Genomic DNA, 18,101 nt, shown 5'->3' on the forward strand with positions numbered 1-18,101 from the left:
TCTCAAATGTTTTGGGAAAAGGGATTTCATGGGTTCACTATTTTCAATCCAAATCCAAGGTTCAACTGGAATAGTGGAAACAACCCTCTTCATAGGCCCCCAAGAAGTTCAAGTCAGTCACACCACATGGCAAAGTTGTGGTCTCTTGTTTTTTGGGATTTTAGGGATGTTATCCTGGTCGAATACCTCAAAAAAGGTGAAAAAGTGAGTGGAGCGTATTAAACTGCCCAACTAACACATTTGAGGGAGGCCATCAAAGTGAAATGCATCAGGATGTTGACAAAACATGCTCTTCAATCAGGACAGTGCACCCATGCACATAACTATTACTGTAATGTCTGCCATCGACTCCTCTGGCTTCAAACTATTTCAGCACCCACCGTATTCATGTGACTTGGTTCCACATGACTTTCATCTCATCTCTGAGCTCAATAAATATCTAGCTGGAACCCATTTTTTATCAGATGATAATGTCATGGTTGCAGCGGAGGACAAGGAGGGTATAATGGGCCTGCATCACTGGTGACAAAAGTGTGTGGCCCTAAAATGGGACTATGCTGAAAAACAACCATAAAAATTTGGACTACAGACAACCTTTATTGGGTGGGCCGAGATCTTTTCAATCAACTCTTGCATATTCTAAAAGTGATTATGAAAAGACTCATGCTAATAAGCATGTAGCATTACATAAATGTAAGCAGCTCATGCATGTGTAAAGGCATGACGAAGCACAGGGAAGTTAAATTCTTGTTCAGAACAACAAAAAACATGTGTTACACTTGCCGTCCCGGAGAAATATAAAAATTAAAACATGAAATCTTGTTCAAAATTAAAATTTTAAAAGGGCCTTGTGTTACAAACTGCTTGTACAGTGACACTGAACTGATCAATTAATGAAACTGGTTACAGATTAAAAACAGGGGGAGGGGGGGGGGGCGGAGCAAACGGCAAACAGTCATTCACTAACATGCCATCACAAAAAATTCCTTAGTAATGTAAACAGTTTCATTTGTTCTGTGTTAAGATCGTGTGAAGAGTACAAAATCCTTTGTTAAAACAAGTAAGATATTATTCGCCCTCGGCTTCTTGGCTGCTTTATGGGCTGTAGGACCCACCTTGACAGGTTTGAGGTGCACTGCACAGATGCAGCAACTACTTCGGTAGCAGAGTACAATGGGTGCATATGGTGTTTTTTTTTTTTTTTTTTTTTAGGCTGAGCAATCATTTGAGCCCTCTGGTGAAAATTTGGCAATCAATACACAATGAGTGAAATTAGATCACTTACAAAATAAAGACACACTGACTGTCAAAATTTTTTACAGTAAACTGCCACAACATTCTTACCAAAGTTCCTCAATTTACTGCAATCAGGAAAGTTGTAAATATTTAACCATGCATGGAATGTATATCAAAAAGACAGAGTACGTGCCATGGAGGGGGAGTATTCACTGCTGTTGACAAAAATATTGTGTCTATAGATGTTGAAATTCAGTGTAACTGTGAAATTATCTGGACGTTAGTAACCAAACTAGGTGAACTCAAGTTAATGAATGGATGTTTTTACCAGCCATCTGATTCCACAGTTCCATTCGTGGAGTCATTCAAAAAAAGTTAACGCTCAGCAGTGTTGAAGTATCCTGATACTTGAAAATTAGAGGACACTTTAACCTGCAGAGAATAGACTGGGATATCTATGGATTCACTGCAGGTGGTAGGGACAGAAAATCTGGCAAATTAGTTCTGAATATGTTTCCCAAAAGCTGAGCAGCCAATTCAGTAGTTCATACACAATGTAAATATTTTAGACCTCATAGTTACCAGAAATCGTGACCTTTCTGGCAGTGTCAGTATAGAGTTTAGCAAACAATATGTCATCATAGGCATCACAATTAGTGAAGTTAAGAAATCCACCAACAAGAGGAGTGGAGTATTTATGCTAGAAAGAGCAGATATGTAATTGTTATCATCCTATTTAAACAATTAATGGACATCATTTCCAATATTACGGACATGGGGGAATTATGGGCAAAGTTTACATTGATTGTAATTCATGTTCTGGAGAACTATGAGCTGTGTAAATGGATTAATGAAGGAAAAGACAAAACAAAATTTGGAAAATGCTCAGGAAGCAGAGATTGTCAGACTTTCGTGGAAGACCTTGCCAAGAATATGAGAAAATTCTGGTTCTACGTAAAATCTATAAGCAGGCTGAAGGCTTCTGTCCAGTCATTCACCAAACCAATCTTGTGTGGCAATAGAAGGCAGTGATAGGAAAGAAGATTTTTAAGTTTTGTGTTTAAAAAATCACTCACACAAATGAATTGTTCAGGTATACCATTTTTTCACCATAGCACATACTCTCACATGAAGGACAGAGAAATAGAAATCCCAAAAGTTGAAAAGCAACTAAAAGAGATGAAAACAAATAAATTGCCAGGTATGGATGGAATCCCATTTCAGTTTTACAAAGAGTACTCTTTGGCACTGGCCCCTTACTTAGCATGTATTTATTGTGAATCTTTCACCAATGCAATGTCCCAAGCATCTGGGAAAAAGGTAAAAGAATGGACCTCCAAACTTACAGACCTCTATCTTTGGAAAACACAGAATGACATGTAACAATTTTGTGAAAAGGAAATTTACTACACACCATATAATGGAGATTCTGAGTCGCAGATAGGCACAACAAAAAGACTGTCGCAAATAATAGCTTTCGGCTAGAAAGGCCTTTGTCAGAATTAGACAGCAAACACACACATACACATTCACGCAAACACAACTCACACAAACAACTGCAGTCTCAGGCAACTGTCGCAATGTGGCCTCAGTTGCCTGAGACTGCAGTTGTATGAGTGAGTTGTTGTGTTTGCTGTCTAATTTTGACAAAGGCCTTACTGGCAGAAAGCTATTATTTGTGACAGTCTTTTTGTTGTGCATGTCTGTGACTCAGCATCTCCACTAGATGGTGAGTAGCAACTTTCCTTTTCACAGTATTGTTACAGACCTTTATCCTTAACATTTACTTGCTGCAGAAGTCTTCAGCACATTTTCTGTTTGAATAGAATAAATTTTCTTGAGACAGAAAAGTTTCTGTTCACAAATCAGCACAGATTTAGAAAGCATTGCTTGTGTGAAACTCAGTTGTCCTTCAATATCCTGTGAACCATGGATGAATGGCAACAGGTAAATTCCATATTTATAGATTTCCAGAAAGCATTTGACACAGTGCCACACTGCAGACAGCTAAGGAAGGTCCAAGCATGTGGAACAGGTTCTTAGATATATGAGTGGCAAAAAGACTTCTTAAGCAGTGGCACCCAGAGCATTGTCCTGGAAGGCAAGTGTTCATCAGAAACAACAATATCATCAGGAGTGCCCCAAGCAAGTGTGATAGGACCATTCTTGTTCTCTAAATACATGAATGATCTGATAGATAGGGTGAGCAGCAATCTCTGACTGTTTGCTGATGATGCTGTAGTATACAGGAAAGTGTCTTTTCTGAGTGGTTGTAATTAGACAGAATTTCTAATTGGTGTGATGAATGGCGGTTAATTGATACGAGTAGGAAACACAGTCCTGTGATGTTCAAATATAGTATTAGACATATGCTGCTTGACACAGTCACGTCAATTAAAGATCTAGCCATAATGTTGCAAAGTTATATGAAATCCAATGAACATTAATTCAGCACTAGGGAAGACAAATGGTCAGCTGTACTTTATTGGTAGAATTTTAGGAAAGTGTAGCTCATCTACAAAGGACACCATATATAAAACACTAGTGCAGCCCATGCTCGAGTGTTTTGGATCCCACAGTGTCAAACTACAGGAAGACACTGAAACAATTCAGCTGTGTGCTTCTAGATTTGTTAACAGTAAGTCTGATCATCATGAGAATATTGTGGAGCTGCTTGGGATCTCATTTGGGAATCCATGGTCAGAAGACAACTTTGTTTTCATGAAACACCACTGAAAAAATTCAGAGAACTGTCATTTGTACCTGACTGCAAAACTATTCTACTGCAACAAATGAACATTTTGAATAAGGACTGTGAAGACAAGATAAGAGAAATCATGAGTGGAACAGGAAAGAGAATGACTAGTAGTCATAGAAAGTACCCTCTGCCATATGGAGTATGTGCGCAGATTTAACATAGAAAGTGCCTCAGACACAGAACAATAATATCCATTTTCTGCTGATGAAGTTTTCCTGAATTCATACTATGAGTGATTTTATATTATATCTTCCAAAATGTTTGACCAATTTTTACTTAACTCCAGTAGAAACTAACAGCACTTTAAAGACACACTGCACAGGTGGCAAGGTACAGACTAGATAGGTATTCACTTATCATCTTAAGTGTATGTGACATTTCATGTGCTTAGCTCTTTATTAATTTGATATCCAAGTCAGTCTTGTTTTCTGTAGTTGCAGTCATTGTAACTGTCTTGAGAAACCTGCTCTTAAAAGCTTTGTACACTCACTTGTATCACAAAAACTTTTATGCAACTTGCCACCTATTAAAAGAAAATGATTATTAAATATTTTGCAAATGCCTAGTGAACCAGTAACACATCGTTTTCCACACTAGGGACGTAATATCTTGAGCACCCTTTTCCTGCCTTGACAGTCTTTCACACATGATTATAAAGTTGAAATTTTTTTCTTGTATAATTTTGGCTTTATGATGTTCTTCATCATTTTGTTATGAACTACTGCAACTTTTCTGTGAGTGTCATATACCATTTCCTTCTATTTAATATCCTGATACCATGGGTTGCTTAAAGAGGTAGGTCCTTGGTATTGTACGTGACTTTTTTTAGTGGGAAAGAGCTATGAAAGAAAGTGAAGCAGGTTTGTAGAAAAGTATTACATTTGGTTGAACAAAATACTTTTTTTTCTTCAGTGTTATTTGGAGGTGTGTTGGACATTAAATCTTTCATTTACCATCTTGGAACATCACTCTGCCAAGTTTCCATCGGGGTTTTATTGTATCATTATATGGCAGTGAACACCTAAGTTAATTGTTACTGTTTTAAACAATGGAAACTTCAGGTAGGAATATTAACAGTGTAGCAATGTTACTCTTTCCCTGTTTTCTTGTTAGAAAGTGCACTGTCTGTACTAAGTTGTAGGAACTGAGCAGCCTAGGCCTTCTTCCATGTAAATTAAAAATAAGGAAACTGGTTAATCCGTAAAAGTTCGTTTGAAAAAGCCTGAGTTTCTGGAATTGATTTCCATTTTGAATGCTGAAACTCTTGCATTTCCTTCCACACATAGGAGCAAACTTTCAGTGATACATCTATAATTAATTATGAATAAAATTAAGTCCAAACATTCTTTTCCCTTGATAACTTATTAAAAAGTTAATATTACAGTTCTTATCCAAAATTAACATATTTCTTATGAACTAAGCTTAGTACAGTATTAAGTCTAGTGAGAAAAATACGTACAAAAGGATAATAACTACGCTGATGGAAAAAGTTCTTCTGACACCCATACATGTATATACATGAGAGAGAGAGAGAGAGAGAGAGAGAGAGAGAGAGAGAGAGAGAGAGAGAGAGAGAGATACCCAGGTTCCCAGGTTTGATTCCCGGCGGGGTCAGAGATTTTCTCTGCCTCGTGATGGCTGGTTGTTGTGTGATGTCCTTAGGTTAGTTAGGTTTAAGTAGTTCTAAGTTCTAGGGGACTGATGACCATAGATGTTAAGTCCCATAGTGCTCAGAGCCATTTGAACCATTTTTTTTTTTTAGAGAGAGAGAGAGAGAGAGAGAGAGAGAGAGAGAGAGAGAGAGAGTTAACAACCACCAAGCCTCTTATATCTGGTAAGTAATGGTCTGTCAGACAGAGTCTACCCTCACATGTGTATTTATTTTATGAATTATATTAAAAACAAAGATTCCAAGACTTACCAAGCGGGAAAGTGCCGGTAGATAGGCACAATGAATAAAACACACAAACACACACACAGAATTTCGAGCTTTCGCAACCGGCGGCTGCTTCGTCAGGAAAGAGGGAAGGAAAAGGAAAGATGAAAGTATGTGGGTTTTAAGGGAGAGGGTAAGGAGTCATTCCAATCCTGGGAGCGGAAAGACTTACCTTAGGGGGAAAAAAGGATAGGTATATACTTGCGCGCACACACACACACACACATATCCATCCATACATACACAGACACAAGCAGACAGAAGCAGCCGCCGGTTGCGAAAGCTCGAAATTCTGTGTGTGTGTTTGTGTGTTTTATTCATTGTGCCTATCTACCGGTGCTTTCCCGCTTGGTAAGTCTTGGAATCTTTGTTTTTAATATATTTTTCCCATGTGGAAGTTTCTTTCTATTTTATTTACATCATCACTATTTTATGAATTAGTGATAAGAAGCTTTTTTCTGTTCAGAAAAGCTCAAGGAAATTAGAGAATAGTATTATGTTAGTAATGTACAAATAGTTTACTAATACAAAATTACTTGTTTCTCATAATGATACTCACTGCTGCTCGAGGCATATTGGCTACTGTGTGCATTGAACTCTGAAATTTCTGGCAAATGGTTTCCCCTTGGTTCTCCACCAGTTGCAACATCACAAGGACCAAACCTGATTGGTTGGCTTATTGGTCTGCGCCTCTTGTCTGTACAACTCTGAGGCTGAAACATTGACCAGACTTCTTATAGCATATGATAACAAGTGAAACATTATTTAAAAAAATACAGAAAATATCTATTTTAATGTGACTCCTTCAGCAATGAAACATCTGTGTTACATTCAAAGCCAAAAACTTGGAGTTCAACTTCTTGCTTTAATATATCTTCCAGTAATTTATTTTGCACTAAACCTGAAAGCAGAATATTCATTTTTTGATACATAAAAACAGTCACACAGCTTTTTCCTCAATATTTGATCTATCACTTATTATTTTATTAACCTAATCTGTGCACTGCTCTACCAAGCTTTATCTTTGATGAATCCATACAAAGGAAAATTTTTTGGTGGGTTCTTATCTTTGGGAGGCACATCTTGTGCAGCCAACAGAAGTATACAACATAACACATAAATAAAACCTATGTTCTGAAACCACAGGTTCATTCTTCATTGTGGGAGACAGGAGGGAATGTCATGGAAGTGGGGGAGGGGGAAGTGGGGATGGACTAGGTCATCCATAACCAAATTTTGAGATGAATGAAATGTCTTAGATTCTGACTGATGTACATCCCATCCCTCCTACATTTACTATTTTAGTTATTTTATTGGACAGTTTTTGTGATGTCGCATTGGTGTTGTCTCTCATACGGCCCATAATATTAAACACTGTTAAACAGTATGTAACAATATAATGGGCTTCCAAAATTTATGACCTGCAGCTGTTAGGAATAAACAAGCTTTCTACATCACAAAGCAGCTTCCCTTTCTGAAAGTTACAACAGACATATGAACAGATATTCCTATTTCCTATTTAAAATGTGGAGAGTAACTTTTTTGAGAGAACCATACTTACGACTTGGTTTTGGTCCTGCATACAGCTGACAGATCTTGGCAAGGGACAGGGGTCTAGTCGTTCAAGGTTGTTGGGACTGAGAACTCTGCTGTTGTAGAACCAGTGGGAGCCAGTGACAATAGGAGCCGCTGCTGCTGCTGCAGCAGGGTTTGCAGGTACTACCAGACGGCTGCTGTATGCCCACTGCCCACTTTTTGGGGCTGCGTACACAGCAGAGTGGCTGCAATCAGAAACATAACTGAAACATGTGTTTGATAGCAGAGAATGCAATATAAGGACTGGTTTATTAGTTATTAACTTCATTTGTATAAAAGTAATTCAAACAGTGTCAGAGCAGACGAGGATGATGCAAACACTGACATAACATTGTGTAGGGCCACATTTGGCAGGATCCTTGTGATGACAGACTTATAAGCATTGAATACGGCAGTCAGTGGAGTTTTATATTATTTTCCTTAAAGAAACTGTTCCCATAATTTGAGAGATGCTCAAGGAGGATAATGGGCTCTTAAGTGTATTTCCAAAACAGATCACAATCGCTTCACAATATTAAATTCCAGCCTCTCAGAAGGTGAGAGACAGTGTGTTATTCCATCCATATGCTCATCAAAACAATCTTGGGCAACTGTAGCTACACAAGTGGGGTACTGTAATCTTAGATGGTGTAACCCCTATCTGAGAACAATGTCCAAGCTACTGAGTAAATTTTATGGCATTGAACTGTTTCACTTAATTTTGCTTTCAGTAAGTCCATGAAACTCACCGAAAACCGCTATATGCGCAACCTATTACAGGATATCAAGTTGGCTTTGTAGTGTAAAGAAGAGATTTTTATCTTACACTTCCCTGGTACTTTTCACCTTTTGTGATAGGCAACAATATGAAAGAAAATTTGTCAGATGATGTTACATGTTTACACCAGTTGGTTATCCATGTTCTGTTCTCTTGCAGCACTGAAGCCTCCTTTTGCATTCACTTGGTTTAAAAAAAGGGGAGGTAGCTGCTGCTCTTCTTCTTTCTTCTCAAAGCCACTCTATGATTAATATTTTCTGTGTTCAGCAGACATTAACCTATGTTCTGCAGACACATACGGTAATTTCATCAGTCACTTTTGTGCCAGTAGTCTTTATATAAGAGACAAGAATGGCTTTAAAGGCTACGTATTGCAGCAGGGAGGGGGCAGAAACCTTCCACACTGCCAAGCACTATGAAATATTGCCATGGATGATAATGAATAAAGCTGTATCACCATGGAACTACAGCCAAGTTGTAGTCTGGAGGGAGCTGATATTGTCGTACTAGATGTGTGACAGATGTAACAGCAAGTCTCACTACAAGTTGTCCTCATTGGAAGCCCTCATATAATATGACCTAAGAGTGAAACAGTGCCACTGTGATCATAGATATAATAGCAGCTCAGGACACTTCCAAAGAAGGGTAAGATGTAATTGTATGAAAGATAAATCAGAAAACACATCTTAGAAATAAGGTGTTTGTACCAAAGTGTCCCTATAACTTTGCCCAACTCCTGTAATTATTTACTGGTTACTACTAAATATTTCTGTTTGATAACTCATCTGTGGATGCAGAAGGAGTTATTACAAAAAATACTATTTGTATCTATGTTTAAACATGTTTGAATTGTCTGACAGACTTTTTTTTATTTCCCTGGAGTGATAATTAATGGGATTTAGCAATGAACTACATTCATTTCTAAGCAAAATACATAATCCTAGTATTAAAAATTACATACACTATTCTTTGTTGTATCTATTTGTGAATTATTATCACTGAATCTATTTTGCAACACCACCATCATTCTCAGAATAATAGGCACTACTGACAAATTTCATCACAGAACAGAAGTAGTGTGAGACTACTGCACATAAATGTTTAAACAGATACCTGAAATGCATATCTCTGAATCTCATAAATAATTTCTTATATTTTTTGTCATTATCAAATTTCCTTTTTTGCTACAAACCATCAGTGGGTGAAATAATATATAAGCTAATCAGTTTCCATACCCAACCCATAAACCATTCAATAGCTAAACCTATTCATTCTACAAGTCCACAAAATAATTTCTCCAGTTCATGTTGTAATAAATATCTACCATCCAAAACACAGTAGCCTATATGCTGTGCTGGCACGCTACATGATTTCTTAAACAAACAGCTGAGCAAATTGACCCTTTTTGTTGGTCAATGTTAACCTGGAAGACTATTAACAATTTTCACAAATTATGATTTTAAATTATCTCAGCTGATGTACTAACTTTACAATAAAACTTGCATCATCAACAAATGAGTAATTATGTTCTGCTGCACTTATGAGTCTGGACACTTTTTAAACTGAAGTGGTTATATGCTGCCATGGGTTTAGCAAGACTTACTTAAGCTAGATGTATTTTTTCCTGCTTTGTAAAATTAGAATATTTTATGAACTACAAAATGATGTGTAATCATGTTAATGACCAGGATTAATGTCCATGACAACATCTGCAAGATAAAATATTTATAAAATGGTTGTGGGAAAAATCAAAATCTCAATTTAAAAACAATACTATCAGATAATACAGACAAAATCACTGAAAAGAGAAACAGAGAGAGAGAGAGAGAGAGAGAGAGAGAGAGAGAGAACCACCATGCAATGGGTGTGTATATTACCTTGGCATAACAGGTACACCACTTCTTTGTCTTGCTGCCATCTCTTCTCTTGCACCTAATAACAAAGGAAATTTGTTTATTTTATTTGTTCACTGGGATACGTATTCCATAGATCAATTTTTGTGTCATAACACATGGATGTAGAATGTGTCAAAATATTTAATTCATTATTATGTTTGTATCATTAAGCACCACAAAGAGAGGTCAAGAATACAAATTAGAAAATAATAATAATAAAAAACCCAATCAGTAATTTCTAATTATACTCACAGAATTAGAAAATAATAATAAAAAACCCAATCAGTAATTTCTAATTATATTCAGAGGTTAAGATAAATTTTTCAGATATTATCTAAACAGTTATTTATAAAGTAAAAAAGAACTGAAGCAACATGCTACATTAAAGTTGGAATACACAGAAATACATGGGAAATAATCTTATCTCTCTCTGCCGCAGAATTCATCTAGAAGGAAATCAACAGTGGTAGTCGTACAAAACACTGAACTTATGAGTACACGAGAATATTTTGTATTTGAGAAAACAGATTTTGGGTTATACTGAAAGACAAATAATGGACGGTTCTCTGGCTTCAGCTAGCCTTGTGTGTACGAGTTGCATTTGTGTGAGTGTATGTGTTTATGTTGCATATTTTCGATGAAAACCTTGTTGCCCGGAAGATCGCTTTCCAACAGTCTTTTTGATTTTGCCTATCTGCAACGCAGCATCTCCACTATATGGTGAAAAGCAACTATACTTTTCATAATATAAAAACACGATAATTTAGAAGTAAAGATAACAGCTCACCAAATAGTTGACTCCTCAACAGGCACATAAATAGAACTGAAACCTTCACTCTCTTTTGGAAGAATCCTTTTACAAGCTACAATGAACGGGGCATACACACACACACACACACACACACACACACACACACACACACACTCACTCACTCACTCACTCTGTGTGTGTGTGTGTGTGTGTGTGTGTGTGTGTGTGTGTGTGTGTGTGTGTGTGTGTGTGTATGTGAGAGAGAGAGAGAGAAAGAGAGAGAGAGAGAGAGAGAGAGAGAGAGAGAGAGAGAGAGAGAGAGAGGACATACGGGCACAGAGCAGCATTCAGTGACTAGGGGACACATGTTGACAAATTCATTGACACTTGTACACAGCCCAGTACGCTGCGGAGGGATTAGTGCACCAGTGTCAGATCCCTCTTCCATTCCATTTGCATATGATTGCAGGTGTAGTGACTGTAAATAAACCTCTGTATAATAAAAATGCTTTAGAATATTAACTGAATTTTTCACTGATGCTTGGTAGAACATGACAACAATAACAATTAGAAAACACTTCCTACTGATCTGCAAAATTATATTTATTTAGTCACAAACCAGCTTCTGATTTCTTAGACCACTAATCGGCAACAACTGATCATCAAAAAAAAATAGATAAAATGATGTATGTCTGAAAGGTATTATTTATGGAGAAGATACAAAAATGTTAACATGTAGAGTGTTTCCATATGAAAGTATTACATTTTTTTACGTAACACAGAATTAGTTACATTAACTGAAAAAGGAAACAATGTCTTTAAGTACATTTCACAACTGATGAAAAATAAAGTTGAATTTACAATTTTAATCTAGCATTTCTAATTAAAAATTTTAAACAGAGGGGAAAAAGGAAATTAAGTTTGGTCACTAACTACTACCAGCAGGATGATCTTTCTGCTTTTCTTAACAATATAAAAATCCACATTCTACATCACAAGAGTTGTTTTCTGTTGAAAGATGGTCAGCAAAGGTTGAATCATTCTTTTTCAGTCTCCAGATTCTCTCACATTCAGATAACTTGAACTGACAATTCTGCATTACTGACTAATATATACTTTTCTGCAATGCTTGCATGTGATTTTAAGCACATCACTCTGTGTGAAAAGTGAAGTTTATCTTTATTATTAACTGATTTTTGATATACTGTTTGGTTGTAGTTGTGACACTAACTTTTTTGTCTGCTACGGTATGGGACAATGCATCAGTTTTTGTAACATTATGACTGGTTTCTGTTGGCCAACATACAGAAGTTATATATTTTTACACCTTTTCTTGTTTCATAGTATATTGTGAACCAGTTCTCAGATGTCAGTGGGGAAATAGTGTCTGTTCTCTTCTGAAGGCACTAAATTGCTAGAATGTTCTCTAATACATGACTCTGGCAAAGCTTTACAGCAGTAATGTGATCTGTGTATGCAAAACTTACAAATCTATCTCTATCTCTCTCCCCCACACCTTTTTTTTCTACAATGCTTGGCTAAAATAGCCATGGAATAATCTTATGCACTTTAGAAATTAAAGGAAGTAAAAAACTTTTTCCACATACTTAAGGACCTTATCATTTACGATCTGTGGAAGGAGCAATGACATACCCATTCTTTTGTAAATGCGTATTACATAGTCATTATTTTATGATATGTTCCATGTCTTGAGGATTTCCTCACTACAGGTCTTTGGACTGGACAGTGTATCTAATCTAATCTGAAAAGTCAAAGGACCTGATTGGCTAACATAATGTGTTTTATTACAGTGTCCTTCTGGAACTGCATACTTATCCATGCAAGTAGTTATTTTAGAGGACATTCCAAACAATTTCTTTTAATTATGTACCACTGACATCTCTGATCTGAAGATACACCTTTCTGCCAACTACCAGGTCATCAGAAGCAACTGTAGCTCACTGTAGTTCAGGTGGGATGCCTGTAGTGAGCTTCGTGCCAACCAATGCAGGTGAGTACTCGATTGTGCGCAACAACACTGTGTGTTCTTTATACAAACCTGAATTGACCTCTCTCAGTGCTGTAGTAAGCATCGTAGTGAGTAAACCAGTGTAATGCACGAAGCAGATATTGGTACTTACAATAGGCCTTGTCCCGGCGTGGCATAACGCAGCAGCGCCAGACAATGAGGGCGATGAGGACGAGCAAGAGGAGCGCGCCGCCACACACCGCCCCCACCAGCAGCGGCAGGTACTCACTCGGAATGCGCCAGCTGCCCCACTTCCAGCCACCCGCAGAACTCGGAGGCACTGTGCCACTGTCCTGTTGGGACATTAGATATATAGCACTAGAAAATTTTCACCACCAATAACGATTCTTAGCAGAGCTTTATGAAGCTTCTTCCACTTAAACATCAACATACTGACACGGTAAAAGAACTAATGTTTGGACAAACATTGTGACAGTATAGAAATATATTGCCTGCCATGGCAATATTACAGCAAATTAGTGGAACGAAGTTCTTTCTCCCCTTTTTACCTCACTTTGTGAATAATTTTGATCTGGCCATAAACAGAAACAAATAAGACTTAAATTATTCTTTCATTAACCTTCATTGACATCAAGAAGGACAACCAAAGAGATGTGGATTGATTCAAGGCATGCATAAAAAACACAAGCAAATGACAGGAACATAATCTGTATATTTCGTGGACAATGAATTATCACTATATTGCTTAATGCTAAGTTTAATACTTACTTAATTTCAATGGCATATTTCAAAGGAAATAGGTATGCAGATCAGTAAACACAGGATTCCTGTTTATAATATATTTTTACATGCTATGAAGCTTTACGATTAACACAGCTTCTTGCCATGTAACTAAAAGAACTTTTCAATTCTTGAATCTAGCTATTCAAATACTTTGTAGAAAGAGTGATTAATGAAGTACAAAACTTTCTAGCAGATTAAATCTACTAAATCTTTGTATCTGAATGGGACACTTGCCTTTCGCAGGTTAGTGCAACTGAGATACCAAAGCATGACTCACGATCCATCCTCACAGCTTTATTTCCCACCAGTACCTCATCTTCTACCTTCCAAATTTCAAAGGAGTTCTCATGGGAGTAGCACTCCTGGAAGAAAGTACACCGTGTCCACAAAGTCCCTTTACAACTTCCAAATTTTATTACAACGGCAGTTGTTGAAATATTTTAACAACATTTCTTTTGTTGTAATCAGTGTTTATAAAAGTTTTTTTGACAGTGTTTAGTAGACTTCTGTATGGGCGCCTTTAGTTGCATCGAGCACATCAAGATAGTACTTGATTACTTGCCATGTTCGCTATAGCATAGCATCATCAATGGTGGCAGTGGCATTACAATGTTTTCCTCAGATGTCCTTGGTTGCCTGCTCCTCCCTTTATCCAACACTGCCCCTGTCTCCATAAATTTTTTGTGCCATGCACGGATTGAAGGGTGTGATGGTGGAACTCTACCATACTTCATTCTGAAGTTTCATTGAGTCTGAACATCCAATTTTGTCTCAATAAACCAGGACACACATTGTGCCTTCTATTGAGGAGTTGCCATTTTATAGAGGTTCATTTCCATCCATCAATCAAGTATCTGAAACACGAAATTTTAGTATATATAAAAACTTTAGTAAACAGTGATTACAATAAAAGAAATTTTGTTAAAATACTTCAACAACTTCCATTGTAATAAAATGTTGAAGTTGTAAAGGGACTTTATGGACACCCTGTATACTGTGGGGACATGACTTAGCCACAGTTGGGGGAGTTGTTTCCAGACTGAATTTTCACTCTACAGTAGTGGAATGTGTGGTGATATGAAACTTCCTGGCAGCTGAAAATTGTGTGCTGGACCAGGACTCAAACTCAGAACCTTTGCCTTTCACAGGTAAGTGCTCTAACAACTCAGCTACATGAGCATCCCTCAAAACTAATCCTCATAGCTTTATTTCCAGCAGTACCTCGTCTACTATCTTCAAAACTTCAAAAAATTCTCCTCTGTAACTAGCAGTCACAAAAGAAAGGATACTGCACAGAGAGGTTCTGGTAGGAGATGTATGCTTGTAATTTTCTTTTGAAATGGTAGGAATTCACAATGCTACAGTATATAACTCCACCCTGAATACTTGACAATGAGGCAAAGTCCATATCAAAATAATTTTTCGGTCTTGCAATGTTATTGAAACTGATTTTTATGGTCAATAACAAAAATTAGTGATGGGAAATGTACTGGGAAGTGAGTGAAATAATTCCAAAATCATTAAAGAGATCTCTGCAAGATTTGCAGCTATCTACCTCATACAATATTCATTATAGCTGACACATCTGTCATGAGATAATTCAGTAATTGTGTTGCTATTAAAAAATTTTGTAGTTTATGTAGCTCTGTAATGTAACCTCTATGGATTACTTACACAATTACATAGATCTGAAGATGATCAAGTGTGACCAAAATTAGTCATACAATTTAAAAAATGGGCAACTGAGACAGAAAAATGAATGATATCAAATTTTTTTACACAGTATTCTTACTAGTGACATCTATTGAACAACCACATTATTTATTGTAGGTAACCTGCCCCATAAGGTAATTCCGTAAGATAACAGGAACTGTAGTGAAAATAGAAAAACAAGTCTGCAATTTTGTCTTCAGGTCAGTACAGCAAAAGATACTTCTAAGAGCAAAACATACTCCAGTGCTCTTATTGAGTTGTTTATCTATTTGTTGATCTTATTAGAACTTGTTTTTTCACATGGACCACAAGGAATTTCACACAGTGTGTTTCATTTAGTGCACGACTGTTGAAATCTATTTCTGGTGCTAACATGTAACTATTGCTTCTTTGAGATCACATTATCTCAGTATTTGAGATATTAAGTCTTAAAGTGTAGTCTGTGAACAACTTGTAGGCCCATTTGGCTAACATCTGTACTGTGTCTCCGAACGTTGTGTTTGGACCCTCTGTTAGTAAACTTGTGTCATGAGCAAATATTACTGTTTTTGAAATGGCATTTAAAGTCATTGGATGATCATTATGTTTGTTAAAAACAAGAGCGAGCACAGAATCAATCCTTTTGAGACCCCACATGTTATATTTCCCCAGGTTTGAGGTTACTTTCACATTTGTGACACTGTCTGTAAATGAGACCATCTGCTTTCTCTTTTGAAATTAACACCCATTCCATGCCATTAACGCCATAATACTTTAGCTTGCCAAGCACAATTTTGTGATCCATACAAATCATGTAACTAATGAGGAGGTACTGAATAGAACTGGAGAGAAAATAAATTTGTGGCACAACTTGACTAAAAGAAGGGATTCAAATGATAGGATACATTCTGAGTCATCAAGGGATCACCAATGTAGTATTGGGGTTAAGTGTGAGGGGTAAAAATCATAGAGGGAGACAGAGAGATGAATATAGTAAGCAGTTTCAAAAGGATGTAAATTGCAGAGATTAAGAGGCTTGCACAGGACAGAGTAGCATGGAGAGATGTATCAAACCAGTCTTCCGACTGAAGAAAAAATACAACACAAAGACTTTGGTAACGTCACAAAACATACTGACATGATACTACCTCTTGTTTAGCTCTGGCAGCACACCATTTGTGATTTCTTGCATAGTTTTTTCTGTGGAGAATCCTTTACAAAAACTAAACTGAGAGGTCATTTGACAAGTTCATCTCTATTATATGAATTAGTGCTGTATTGTAGGCCACTTTCTCAAACACTTTTGAAAGGATTGTGGTGAGAGAATTACATCCATAATTAGAGGTGATTTGCTTATCTTCAGGTCTATGGGCACGTTTTACAACAGCATATTTGAATATGTCAGGAAATGTAAAAAAGACATTGATTGATTACAATAGTAGCTTAAGGACAGTCCTATCAAATCTGCACAAAACTTTAATATTTTGCTAAAAACACCCTCACAGTGAGTAGAATTATTACTTTTAGCACACTGATGAATCCTTTGGGGTTGTATTTGTTACACTAATGTTTGTTGTTGATGCATGCTGTGTTTGCACAAGTAAATCTTGCATCTGTATGTAACTGTTTACTTTGGAGTGCAGCGTTTTCTGCCACTGGGAGGAAGTAATCATTGAATATGAAGGCCAATAATTTGCAAGTGTCACCACCTTTGCAAGATTTTTTTTCCTGAGGACCAAATTTCATTACGGTCACCATTTTTGTTTGCATTTTTTAAAATAATATTCCAAACTGTTTTTGCATTATTCTTGCACACAGTGACTGCATGCACATACTTCAAAAAGCTGTACGGGTGCCTCAGACACTTCTCTGTGTGTGTGTGTGTGTGTGTGTGTGTGTGTGTGTGTGTGTGTCAGAGAGAGAGAGAGAGAGAGAGAGAGAGAGAGAGAGAGAGAGAGAGAGAGAGAGAGAGAGAGCACCATCAGAGCTCGCCACGGCCCCCAGTCTATTTAAGATTAGCTGAGATATGCTCAGCTTCAGTTCTCTATGTGTATTGCTAGAGCTCCTTGACACCCGTACTGCAGAACGCAGACAAACTGGTGGCCGCATGATTATGCTCTGTATGTAATTCATTCCTGCTAGATGTTACTTAAATACTGTGTTCAAGTTGTTAATACTTCTGTGGGATCAAGTTGTGTTCAGTCTGCTGGTCACATTGTGCCTACCTACAACACTACTGGTGACAACTGTGGTCTTGATCTCCATGCAAATTTCAACTTTGGTTGGTCCTCTGTTTATTCTCATGATGGCTGATGGTGTTACAGAGGACATTTTATGTTGACTGGTCAAACATCAAGAGTCATTGACCATGGGATTGCGCCATCAATCACAGGCACTGGACAATCAAACTCAGGTACTTCAATCATTGGCTTTGGTTTTGTCGAGTTGGCATCCTCCTCAGTTTGTGTTACCTGCTGTCTTTCCACCGTGGCTCTCATGGTTTATCTGCCTCCCTTTTCTACATATAATGAGTCCATTGAGAAATGGGACGCATATAAGAAACGTTTGCAACAACACTTCCAAGCTTTTGGGATTACTGGTGCTATTTTACACTGTGCCTTTTCCTTTCTTGGATATGGCCAAGAATGTATCAAGTCTTATGACAATTCGCCCCTTTGCAGAATCTGTCTTCTTAACTATTTGACCA

At 37.2% G+C, this 18,101-nt stretch overlaps 1 protein-coding gene across 2 annotated transcripts in view; it reads right to left on the reverse strand.

Annotated features, from left to right (window-relative positions):
* The window catches only part of LOC126271900 (uncharacterized), a 752,940-nt gene that overhangs the window by 10,484 nt on the left and 724,355 nt on the right, over positions 1 to 18,101 (reverse strand). For both annotated transcript variants that reach the window (XM_049974281.1, XM_049974282.1), the window contains exons 3-6: positions 13,071 to 13,251; positions 10,161 to 10,215; positions 7,492 to 7,711; positions 6,490 to 6,643 (exon numbers count right to left, since the gene is read on the reverse strand). In XM_049974281.1, coding sequence (XP_049830238.1) covers positions 6,490 to 6,643; positions 7,492 to 7,711; positions 10,161 to 10,215; positions 13,071 to 13,251 — 610 coding nt within the window. The remainder of the gene's footprint in view (positions 1 to 6,489; positions 6,644 to 7,491; positions 7,712 to 10,160; positions 10,216 to 13,070; positions 13,252 to 18,101) is intronic.

The sequence above is a fragment of the Schistocerca gregaria genome, chromosome 5 (assembly GCF_023897955.1).
Source record: "Schistocerca gregaria isolate iqSchGreg1 chromosome 5, iqSchGreg1.2, whole genome shotgun sequence".
Lineage (NCBI taxonomy): Eukaryota > Metazoa > Arthropoda > Insecta > Orthoptera > Acrididae > Schistocerca > Schistocerca gregaria.